The sequence below is a fragment of the Serinus canaria genome, chromosome 12, assembly GCF_022539315.1.
Source record: "Serinus canaria isolate serCan28SL12 chromosome 12, serCan2020, whole genome shotgun sequence".
NCBI lineage: Eukaryota > Metazoa > Chordata > Aves > Passeriformes > Fringillidae > Serinus > Serinus canaria.
The window spans coordinates 18,207,130-18,219,476 of record NC_066326.1 but is presented as its reverse complement, the minus strand read 5'-3'; the positions used below and the strand labels follow the sequence as shown (position 1 = coordinate 18,219,476).

The 12,347-nt window shown below is 47.0% G+C and overlaps 1 protein-coding gene across 3 annotated transcripts in view; it reads left to right on the top strand.

Annotated features, from left to right (window-relative positions):
- VGLL4 (vestigial like family member 4) overlaps positions 1-12,347 on the top strand; it is an 85,367-nt gene that overhangs the window by 36,093 nt on the left and 36,927 nt on the right. Inside the window, exon 1 of one of the 3 annotated variants that reach the window (XM_009090974.4) lies at positions 2,941-3,387. The exons of the other annotated variants lie outside the window; for them this stretch is intronic. Within the exon in view, the coding sequence (XP_009089222.1) occupies positions 3,306-3,387 (82 nt within the window). The 5' untranslated portion in view covers positions 2,941-3,305. Of the gene's footprint in view, positions 1-2,940; positions 3,388-12,347 lie in introns of those variants that run through there. 3 annotated transcript variants of the gene reach the window in all.

Below are 12,347 nucleotides of genomic sequence, written 5' to 3'. Positions count from 1 at the left end.
CTGTTCAAATGCTCTAAACCCAAATAAACTCGCTGTCAAACCTGATATCACAGACTTGATACATTAAGAATGTTCCCTACAAAAATCCAGGTGAATAATACAGAGTTGTCAGGATTTACTTTTGCATTAAGTGGTGATTTACAGTGGTGGTTCACCTGCTCTTTTTGCTTTCCTGACTTTGCTTTTCGTGTGTTCTGAGGTTGCTGTGTGCAGGCTGGATTTGCTTTCTGAGTTGGAGTGAGGTCCCTGAGAGGCTGAAGGCTCTGCCCTGTCTGTGGGATAACCAGAATAAATCCCATGTCAATCCCAGCCTTTCCCGTTACCTCTAGAGGCTGCTGTTGTGCTAAAGTTACAGTTCAGCGCGTTCCCAGCGGATCCCGGGGCTGGGATTCCCTCCAGGAGCAGGGAGGTGCAGTCCTAGAGGGAATTCTGCAGACAGTGAGGGGCAGGGATGCCTCAGCTCGGCTCTGAGTTTGCAGGAACTGATGAAAAGCAGCCCTTTTTTGCCAGCCACTGATGATTACTGGTTTCAGTTCAGTGCAAGGTCTGTCAGTGATCAGCAGCAATGTGAATTGAGGATTTGCTGACAGGAACCAAGTACTTTACAGTGACCCTGTCAGTATTTGAGGTTAATGTCTGCTGGACTTGGGTTTGTTGAGCTGATAAAATTTTCTGTCAAAGAAAATGGATTTTGGGTTTAAAATGCACTATTAAGGGATATGTTTACACTGATAATTCCTCCCCACTCTTTCACTAGGCATTGCCTTGTTTGCAGCATAGCTATTTTAATTTAGAAGATATTTTAATTTAGAAGTTCAAAAAGCTCGTGGTGTTTGGTTCAGTTTGTTATTATTTATTGTGAAGCATGCACATTATGCAACATTTGACAAGTCCAACCAGAGTTTGTACTGAAATGCTGAAAGCCATTCACCTAACAAGGATCATTACTGCCTAAAAACCTGCACACCAGTGACTGCTGGTCTAATAAAGAAGAATTAACTCCTTTATTAGTGTCTGGACAGCACTCCTGAGTAGTCAGTGGTTTCTGGACAGCATCCAACCCTGCTTTTCCAAACAGCTTGAAGAAATCTGGAACTTTGAATATAGAGAATTCAAATTGGACTGGGAATTGTAATGCCCATGTGCACCCTGGTCTCGTAGAACACTGCTCTAAAGGAGTTCAAATAGTCTTTTCTTCCTCATCACCTGCTCCTCCCACAAAAATCTAAGTATTTTAAAGTGAAAAAATCAAATATCTTCTTATCTCCCCCAAACACCCAATAAACGTGTTGCATTCCTGTGAATTCAGGGATGCTCTCTGTGTTAAAAACTGTACATATCAAAATATTGTCCCCAAAACAGATGAGGAACTTGCATTTCATGCTAAAGAAACGTGCCTCTCTCTTTTTAATGCTGTAGGTGTGGGTTCTTATTGTTGTTTATATCTTAGAAGGTTCAGATTTTTCTTGATGTCTTTATTAGGCGGCTGTTTTAATTTGGTGGATTGGTGTAGAATATCTCTGAGTATGCACAATATGCAAAACTTCTCATGCCCTGCTTAAAACTCACTATGCACTACTCTTTATTAAAGATGTTTCTCTTTCTAGAAAATATCACAGGCTGCTTTGTTCTGTGTGGGTGCAACTTTTGCAAAACAATTGCAACTTTTTTATTCAAGAAATGTACTGTTACCTCAGCACTGTGGATCTGAAGTGGGGAGAAACCTTTTTTACATTCTAGGCAATCTTCCTTAGAATATTCAGTAGGCACCAGCAGTGAATTTAAGCTACCTGTCCTTACTGAAATACCCAGAGCATTCAAGCAGTGACTCTCAAAATGCCATCACCAAGTGTCACTCTGTGAGTTGCCTCTGTCATGTCGTCCCTTCCCTTTCCCTGGCAAGAAGAGAAGTTCTCAGGGTGGAAATGGAAGTTTTTACTGGTTCTGCCCTTGTGCACCATGGAGATTCCCCATCCCAGATGGGCAGGGATGAGCTGGCTGGCCAGATGTTTGTTGTGCCACGTCAGGATGAGTGGCACACATCTGTCTGAGAGCTCTGGGCTGCAGAAGGGCAGCACATCCCGGGATGGGAGAGCTGCAGAAGGGCAGCACATCTCGGGATGGGAGAGCTGCAGAAGGGCAGCACATCCCGAGATGGGAGAGCTGCAGAAGGGCAGCACATCCCGGGATGGGAGAGCTGCAGAAGGGCAGCACATCCCAGGATGGGAGAGCTGCAGAAGGGCTCCATACCCCGGGATGGGAGAGCTGCAGAAGGGCAGCACATCCCGGGATGGGAGAGCTGCAGCAGCACCAGTCTCCACCGCCTCTGTCATCTCAGCTGGAGCTTCGGTAGCTGCTAAAAAGCCGGAGCCCGGAATGTTTAACCACTAATCGCCCTTAAAAAATCCAATCTGGCAGTTCCCTGATGGAACCGTAGCAATGTGTGCGATGCCCGTTTATATGAAGAGAGAAACCTTTTAAAACTATTTATATATAAACTATAGACACGGGGCAATGGCCATTGCCTCACGCCTTTTATACTGTCTGTCTCATTCCTGTGATTCCATGTATCATTCCTGCCATGCCACGCCGCGATTCCATGGCTGCTGTTGCCGTAGCACCGCATTACTTCTCGCTGCGAGGCGCTGAGGCCGTGCCGGGGAGCGCACAGAGGCAGGATTAGTTTCCAACAGCAGGCTCAGCACCCGCCCGTGCCCGGAGGAGGCCCCTCAGCGCCGCTTCCTCCCCTCGCAGCCGCCTCCTCCTCCTCCTCCCGCCGCTGTTTCCTGTGCGAGCGGCTCTGACGCGGCCGTGCCCTCCCTCTCTCCCTCCTTCCCCCGTCCCCTCCTTCCCCCGCTCCCCGCCGGGCCCTGCGGAGCACAAAGCACCCGCGGCCGGCCGGCAGCGCCTGCGCGGGGCGGGCCGGGCTCTGAGGGCAGCGGGCTCGGAGCGGGGCCCGGCGGGCAGTGCCGGCCACTGCCGCTGTCAGCGCCGGCGCTCGCAGCAGGCTGCGCCCTCCTCCCTCCCTGCATGCCCTGCCCCGCCGCCTCGCTTTGCCTTTACGCTCTTATTTGTAATTATTGTTATTATTTTTAACAAAAAACTTGGAAGAAGCTCCCCCCCCCCGCACGGTTCTCTTCCCCCGGCCCGCAGCGCGTTCCCCTCGCGTTCCACGGGCTGCCGGAGCCCGCTCCCCCTTCCCGACCCGCTCCAGGCTGGGCCTCTGCTGGGCTTTGGAAGCCGGGAGCGCCTCGGCACCGTCTGCCTCCCCCTCCCGGAGCCGCTCGTCTCCGCCAGCCCGATAAATGCTGTTTATGAGGATGGACCTGTTGAACTACCAGTACTTGGACAAGATGAACAACAATATCGGCATCCTGTGCTACGAAGGTAACAGCGCCTGGTCACGGGAAATCAGCGGTGCCCCTCGCACGGGGGGAACGGGTCCCTGGATCCTCGCACGGGGAGGGATGGATCCCTTCCAGGGATGGATCCTTCTCCGATCGCCGCTCGCTGTTGTTTGTCAGCGGGGATGTTTCTGGAGGTGCCCGGTGCGGGACGCCCCGCGGGCTGTTGTCAGAGTTTTGTTACCGGGCAGGGATTTCTCCCTTTCTTTGTGATTTTTTTTTTTCTTTAATTTTTTTTTTTCCCCCACAATCCGCGTTTTCAGCGCCAACTTTCCTTTCCCTGGCCGGCACCACTGCTGGCACTAAAGGCCTGGGGGCGGGCGGGGGTTTGTCCGTCTGGGGTTTGTTCGTCTGTCCCGGCGCCGCGGGGTTGGGCCGCGGCCGGACACGCGTGGGCCCGGCCGGGGCCGAGTGCCCGGTGTGTCCCCGAGTGTCCGGCGTGTCCCCGCGGGCCGTGGCCATTGCCCGGTGTGTCCCCGAGTGTCCGGCGTGTCCCCGCGGGCCGTGGCCATTGCCCGGTGTGTCCCCGAGTGTCCGGCGTGTCCCCGCGGGCCGTGGCCATTGCCCGGTGTGTCCCCGAGTGTCCGGCGTGTCCCCGCGGGCCGTGGCCATTGCCCGGCCCCCAGCGCCGCCCCGGGTGTCCCGCAGGGCCCGTTGTGTCCGGCGGGGCTGGGGCCCGCTGCCCTCCCCCTGTCAGCCCTCCGAGCCCTGCTGGGATGGCGCCCGAGGGAAGAGGGCAGAATCAGTCGGTTAATGTGCGCGGAGTTTTCTCTACGTGCGGCTGCGAGGAGCGGTTATGGCTTGGCTTTGCCTGGAGAGAAAGGCACCACTGAGCTAATTCGGCTTGGCAGCGGGGCTGGTTTTGCTGTAGCCACACACAAGCGCCGCGAAAAGCTTTTTTTTTTTTTTTTTTGTTTTCTGATTCAGCAGGAACGCTTTCCATGTTCGTTCAGAAAATAAACTTGCTGGAGTTGTCAGGAAAGAAACAATGAGGAGCATACGCAGGCCAGGGAGGTATCTGTTCACAGCGCTCAGAAAAAGGCCAGGCCAGAGCACAGGCAGCTGAATCTCACTCTGGAAATTACAGTCTCCTCTACCCCTGAACCAGCATGGCAACATTGCTTCCTTTCAGGAAGTGGAGGGGCTCCCTGCTGTACTCTTAATATCTTTGTTTCTCCTTTTTCCCTGCTTTTTCTTTCCTGCACAAATATGTTCATATATATTCATTCGGGTTAAGCTCTTTAACAGAAGATTGAGCTGAATAATACAGAGCTGGAGTTCCATGAAGTTGAATCCCCAACTTCTTTCTTATGCCATGCTTTCTTTGTTAGAGCAAGAAAACTCGTTTAAAAGAAAAAAAAAAAAAAAAACCAACTCAAAAAACTTTCTGGATCCTTTAACTTTTTCATTTCAGGATCCTTTAACTTGTTCACCGCTCTCTGCAGTAATTAGTGTTTTCTTTGGAAGCAATTGGTAACTTCTGATGAAGTTCATGAAATTTTATGCAAAGCTTCATTTACGTAATACATGTTCTGTTCACTGAGTTTTGTTGCTCTGTAGTTTTGGCTCATTAGTTCAACTCATTGTAATTATGCCTAATATTTATGGAATATTCTTTCTAGTCCCCTTCTTATTCCCCACCCTCTTCTCCAGTAATTGTTATTTAACCAGATCTTAGCTTTAATAGTTCAAAAGCAAAAGAGCAGCTTAAGGAATACACCCCACTGGAGCAGTTTTTGTTTAGTTTAAACATCTGTTGCTATTTTCCTTATTCTGGAAGTTAACATTTTTAACACTAAAATAAACACACACAAAACTAAGAGAAGAAAAGCAAAACTTCAGTGGTGTTTATAGTGAGGTGTTTATATCCCAGCGGTTTAAAAAGTGTAAACACTGGCAACATCTGCTCTGAACTCAAAGGGTGTTTTAGAGATGCCTACAGATCTTCCTGGCCTCTGCCACAGTATTTATTTTAGAAGTGAGTTGTGTCAGCAGTGATGGATCTTGTCTTTCCAGGGACGCTGTTGCAGTAGTAACTACACTGACAACAAAACGCCCTCTCAAACTCAGTTCATTAGGATTTACTGAAGGCCACACTTGAGCTACTTATAAATGGATGCCTTCCTGAAAAGTACTTCTGAAGATGCAGGATAAGATAAAAATAGGTTTGAAATTTCAGAGGAAGGAGTGATGGGCCTGTAGGCCACAGGAAATAGATGGGTTCCTGGTTCCTTTCGATTCTCTCTGGAAACAGTTGGCTTTGGTTTTGGAGATGATTTCTATGCTGGTGAGCTATGTCAGCGTGTTTTATGAAGTTTACTGGTGATTTTACTCTTCTGGCACTGTAACTGTTGGATTTGCAACAGCCTGTGCATCAGAGATGTGCTGATACCTAAGAAATAGGAAAAGTTCCTCCAGTGTGTGCATCTGGCAACCCTTCAGTTCAACATGGAGCAGAGGAGTGTGATTTGCATCCCGAGAGGAGTCCTGCTTTTTCTTGCCCAGCGAGAGTCCCAGATAGCAATTTGTTATCTGTGAGCTGCAGGCTGCTGAGTTAATACCAGCCCTGGAGAGCCTTCCCTGCCTGGGAGGGGCAGGAACTTCCCAAGAACCTCAGCTCTGTCCTCATCTCAGTCTGCTCCCAAATTGTGCCATTTGTGGTCACACTCCAGCCATGGAGTTCCCAGCATGGAGATATTGTGCTGCTGAGTTCGTTCAACACATCTCTGATTTTGGAAACTGGTGCTGCTGAGCTCATTCAGCCCATCTCTGATTTTGGAAACTGGTGCTGCTGAGTTCATTCAGCCCATCTCTGATTTTGGAAACTGGTGCTGCTGAGTTCATTGAACACATCTCTGATTTCGGCCTCCTCTCTGGGGGAAGAGAAGGAATGGTGATAACATAGATGGGATCTGCCTTGTGGGGAGCAAATTGTCCTTCTGCTGGGGCTGGGCTGGGAGTGGGAGAGCTGGAAGTTCTCCCATTAGCTGTCCAGAAGTGAGGCTGTGCTGCAGGTTTAGCTCTGCAGGTAAAACCTCACCTGAGGTTGGCTGTTTTCTCAAGCATGGGGTGATTTCTTTTATAGTTTTTGTTGTGAGGTTGGTGAGCCACAGGCACAGTTCTCCAGAGAGGCTGTGGAGTCTCCACCTTTGGAGATACTCAAATCCCACCTGAGCATCCCACCCTGCCTTAGGCTAGTTTTGAGCAGGACATTTCTAAATGACCTCCAAAGGTGCTTTTGTAGCCTCTTGGAAATTTCTGCACACTCATGTAATTAAGACAGCCACAGCCAGGAAAAGGATTACAACTAGAAATGAGGGGAAAGAGTTTTAGAAAGAGGGTCCATAACTCTGAAGAACAGGATAAAGCCATTTATTTTCCTCAAGGTTGTTTGTTTTACTGATTATTTGTCTCCTTTGGAGGGTTTTCTTAATCTCATTACTGGGTTTGAGCCCCCATGATGCCCTATGGTAATCTCAAATCCAACTGATGCTTTTGGAGGAAAATCTGAATGTTAAGGAGTTGGGGTTTTTTAAACAAGTTGCATAAGAAAGATATTTGAGTTTTGTATCCCTTTCCAGTGAAAGGAAATTTTTAAATCATTCAAATGGGAATGCTTGGTCCTCACCAGTGGAAAAGGACAGTTCTATTAGTGATGCTCAACCATTTCAAGCAATTTATTGTAATAGTTTTGGTGCAATAGGAAAGAAAAGAGGGAATAATTAGAGAATTGTTGCCTTGGCATCTGGACGCTCATCTTTAGCGTGAATGCATCTGATATTCTTCTACTCAACACTTGCTGCCAGTGATCAACAATGGCCACTTTAATGAGTGGTGCTTTCAGATCATTGTTTTCTTCCTAATGAGCTCCGGGCCATGGGGAAGCTCCTGGGAGCCCTGGCTGAGGTGCAGGAGCATTCTGAGGCAGGCTGGCATTCCCAGCGCTGCCTATCGAATGACAGCCACTCGATCCGATCCGGGCAGGTATTCAGGGCTGGAACATCTGCAGCTCGTTTTGTGGTGGAAACTCACTTAACTCCAGCTCAATATTCCTTCAGAGCCCGGTGTTGAGGTAATGGAGTGCTCAGAGTTAAACAAAACAGAGCGCAGGTGATGCTGCTCTTTGACTCCAGGGCTGTCCAGCCAGTTCTGGCTCCTGCTTTCCCACGGAATATGCATGAGGAGGAGCAGTCTCCAGGCAGATCCCTCTGCTTCTGTTGTTTATCACAGATGGTGCTGTGTTGGAAGGCAGATTCCTGCCTTCCTTCCTCTCTCTCTCCCAGTTTCAGATGCTCCGGGTTATTGCTGCATTCTCAGGGCTGGAACTGCTGTGCTGGGAAAGGTATAAAGAAATGCAATAAGATGCTAAGAAATCCCCCAGGCATGTTACTTGGAGCATTCAAAATAGTTATGCAGAGTTCTCTGGATAGTCCAGAAGACTGGGATTTTTTTTTTTTTTTAATGAAGAAAATTGGATCCAGATTTCTAGCAAAACACCCCTTTTTGGTTGCAGGACAGCTTTCATTAGTTAGTGGCATATTACATAATTATTTCACTGACTTCCTGTAAGGCTGCAGCGTTCCTTGGCTTGCAGAGCTGGGTGTCCTCTCAGGGCACTGCAAAGCATCCTGAAAATGTCTGTGTCTTCCCCAGAAGGCCACTTCAGATGTTTGCTGTCAGAGGCACAGATCCTGCTAACTTCATTTGCTTTTTAATGAAATGCAACATGTTTTCTTAAGTTATAAAAAAGAGTTTCCATCAGCTCTCTCTGCTGACCTTGCAGTTTTCTCTTTCTCTACCATCAGTTTCTCCTATTAACTGCAGAGTTTGGGTTAGTTTCTAAATATGTAAAATTACTTAAGCACTATTCTTCTGCTAAGAATTGGATAAGAATCTCCTTCATGGCAAATTAAGTGTTCTTATTTGTAACAGAGTGTAAAATTTCTGTTCAAAGCCATGTAAATTAAGATGCACCTAGAGAAGTTCCCCGTTTATAGAGCTTTCCGTGGGTTTTGCATTTTCATTCTCTTTCATCTTCAGGAGAGAAACAAAGAGCCCCAGCTTCACAGTTGGGCTTTTCTTGCTCATTTCCTCCTAGCATGAAGTTGGGAATATCCTCTTCAGGACCGACATCAAAATTCAGTTTATTTTCCTCCCTCATCAAAGGCGGGATAGATTTAGGTCATACTTGAACTCTTTTTTTTTTTCCCCTGGAGTTCTGTTGTTCTCACCCTGGATGCTAGTTCAGCATTTGTACTGAGAACTCAAACAAGGAAATTAAAAACCCAAATATAATAGAGTGTTATCCCACAGCTTTCTGTAGATAAGATAGGCAGCATATTTTTTTTCCTGAGATAAAAGGTAGTGAGGTTTGTAGCAGTAAGTTGAAGTCTGTGTTAATGAGCAATTTGCTTAAAGGCTGTAACTTGTTACTCACAAGTCAAATTTGTTACAGTGCCAGCTCTCTTTGGATATAAATCCAGGGATTTTAGGAGACATTGAAAAAGCTTAAATTGCTCCAGAGTCTGAACAATGCACTGCATTGTATGGAGAGCTGTTAGAGAAAAAATAAAGCTTAAACAACAGTCTTCATTGTGTGGCATCTAAAATTATGAATGAAAAAGTTCATCCATATGTATTGGCTTTGCCTTTTTTAAATATCTGCTTTGCATGAAAATAGTTGTCTATTAATTTCTTCTTGAGCTTTAATACAGATGGGCCTTTATATTTGATTTTGGCTGAATAGGCTGCAGGGTTTGAACATGCTGCATGCAGACACAGTGCCAAGCAATTTAGCCAAGTTGTTTACACTAACAATAATCCAGCAGGACAGAGCCTATCATTTCTCACTGATAATAGTGTGAGGTGGTGGTGAACACAAGTTCCTGGAGAAGTGTTTACAAGAATGACTTTATACTTCCTCAGCCTTAGAGAACCGGGAGGGCTTTGGGCTTGAATTCCTTCTTTAAAGGCAGCCAGTTTTTTCTGCAGCCTGGATCATCCCCCTGCAAATTGCTCTCCAGATCAGCAGGGATAGCTGCACACACAGGGGCTTTGTTTGTCCCTGCCTTTGGGGATGACTGTGGGCTGAGGGGCAGGGACAGACAGCAGCAGTGCCAGCGGGCTCCCTCTGCATTTCCTGGGGGCACACTGCCCCTGGTGCTTCATCTCCCAGCTCTTGAACGGGTTCCCATTCTCAGCCTTCCCTGCCAGTGGGTGAGGGGAGCTCAGGGGGCACTGCTGTGTGTCCTGCCAGGGCTGGGGGCACATGGATCCTCCCGGGCACTGAACAGGCAGTTGAGCTCTTAATTAGGGTTATCTCTGCCCACTTGGAAATCTCAGTCACAGATGGATGGAGCTGGAAGAGGTTTGGTCTTAATAGCAGGAGTAGCTGGCACTGATTGGAGGGTAAAGAGAGCTTGGGGGACTTCAGTTCACAGCATGGCAGAATGTCCTGAGCTGGAAGGGACACACAGGGACCATGGGTCTGACTCCTATCCCTGCACAGACACCCCAGAAATCCCACCCCGGGCATCCCTGGGGGCTCCTGGACTTCTGGGCTCCCCCATTCCCTGGGGAGCCTGGGCAGTGCTCAGCACCCTCTGGTCTAGAACCTTTCCCTGAGATCCACCCTAACCCTCCCCTGATGCAACTTGAGGCCATTCCCTTAGAAAAGGTCATTCTTGTTAGGAAATATCTCAGTACAGCTTCTTGTGCAACCCTGGGGAAATTGAGGTACCCAGCACTGGTTCCAGCCAAAGGAAAAGTCACCCAGAAACCTGGGTGAGGTGATGGGACTTCATCAGAGATCCTGTTTTAATAGGAATGGCAGTCCTTAAAGTCACCCAGAAACCTGGGTGAGGTGATGGGACTTCATCAGAGATCTTCAGAGATCCTGTTTTAATAGGAATGGCAGTCCTTAGTGAGTGGTGGGGACAAAAGTGTGAAACTGAAGTTGGGATCATTCCTTATCTAAGTTTCACAGCACTGGTTGATACCAGATTTTTTTTTTTTAAACAGGAGTTTAGAGTGTTTCCTTGCCTTAATTTCATGGCGCTGTCTGGTAACAGATTTTTTTAAGTAACACTTTTTTCCTTATTCTTTTCAACTTGGTTGTTGCTAGTGTTAAAAGCAAGAGCTTGTTAAACATAGTAGCACTTGGTGCAGTCCAGCTTTTCCCCCTGGAAATGTAGTGTGATACTTTGTGCCTCATTTTGGTTTTGGAGAAAAAGCTCATCCACAAGCGGTGTTCTTGGATAGAAGCAGGTAATATTTGGGATGAAGTGGAATGCTGCAGCCTTGGTGGCACACAGGGAGGGAGGGAAGTTGCCTTCAGCAGGCTGGTGTCAGCTCAGTTCTCTCCCAGAGCCTATGGCTCCTGTCCTCTCCTAATTCCCCTTGTTACAAGAGCCTGTGATTATTTAAAGACATGTTCCTTTTCACTCCTCATCACTCTGGAGTGTTCCCTGTCAGCTGGGAGAACCAGGCATTGTAGTGTATAACTTTCCTCCTATTCTTCCAAATGTTGCTAGCAGGTTCCAGGAAATATATTTGCTCTCCCAGGGAAAGTTTGGAACTGGTTGTGTTTAAAAAGCAGTAGATTTTCCTGGAAACCCATTTGACAGGGCAGGCATGGAAACCTCTCAGCACTGCACTTTCCTGCTTTGTGAAGTTTAATATTTATTTCTCAGCATGCAGAAATAGTTTTTTGGGTTTGTTTTTGGTTTTTTTTTTTGCATTTAAATATGGGTTGTACTTAGATGTGAGAGAGATTTAGTCAGTTTTTTGGTTTGGTTTTTTTTTTTCGCCCAGGGTAGAAATGGCACTGTTGTATGGGAATATAAACCAATTTGGAACATTTATTATGTTTTGTTGTAACTAAAAATTCAGAACAACAGATTGGCAATACCCTTTGTAGTTATAGCCTACAAAGTGTCCAGCCCAGCCATCTTTTGCATGAGAAGAGTGAAAGCCAAAACTGCCAAATGGATCTTTTTGAGTAGCTGTTGCTCTTCTGGGAACGAGTGGGGATTTTATTTCTTTTGCAAATGGTATCAACACACTGTGCTTGCACTTTAGGGATGATATTGAGACTTCCAATTTTGTTAGGTAGTTGCTAATGTTTAGTAGGTCTCACTTCTGACAGTAATTTAAGATATTTGTGGCAGTAGCAGGTTTGGACCCTTTCAGAGCAGAACCTTTCAGTAAAATATGATTTCTTGGCTCCTGATTACAACATTGGAGTTGTTTTCTGTGATGCTCTGCTGATTGTAATTAAATATCCCTGTGAAGAAAATTAAATTGCCCAGGCAGAGGGAAACTATTTCTATGAATCTAAATGATCTGGGAAGATCAGTAAGTGCCACACAAGAGCTAGCCAAGTAAAATAGGACTATTCAGTTGTTCTGTTTATATTCTTTGGAAAGCAACATCTTCTAAAGCAGCTCGACAAGAACTGCTCTTACCCTGGAGAAAAAGCAGCTGACACAAGTGTGGCACCTCCTCTGTGGTGCTTTTCTCCAGAACACATGAAATGGGGGAAGTGCTGCATGATTCATGTAAGGCAAGCCTGAACTCGGCCAGTTCCTTAGATTTCATATAAATATTTATGGCATTGAAGGGGATTTTTTTTTTTTTTAATTTAATATTCTTCCTTATGCTCTGGATCCTTTTGAGATGTCCTCCTCAGACATCTGGTGAGCAGTGGTGCTTGTTTAACCCCCACCCTGCAGTTTTCCTGCTGTGCCATCTCGGAGCTCTCGCAGGCGCTCTGTGGTTGGCGTGGGCTGAGTCTCCTCGGGCAGCTGGGGCAGTGCTGACGTGCACACTTTTCCTGCTGAACACTCCAAACCCAGAGGTGAACACTCTGCTCTTGTCCTGCTGCAGCCATCACACTGAGCCATTTACCAAAGGGAGCAAAAATAGGAATTCCAGTGTTAGCAA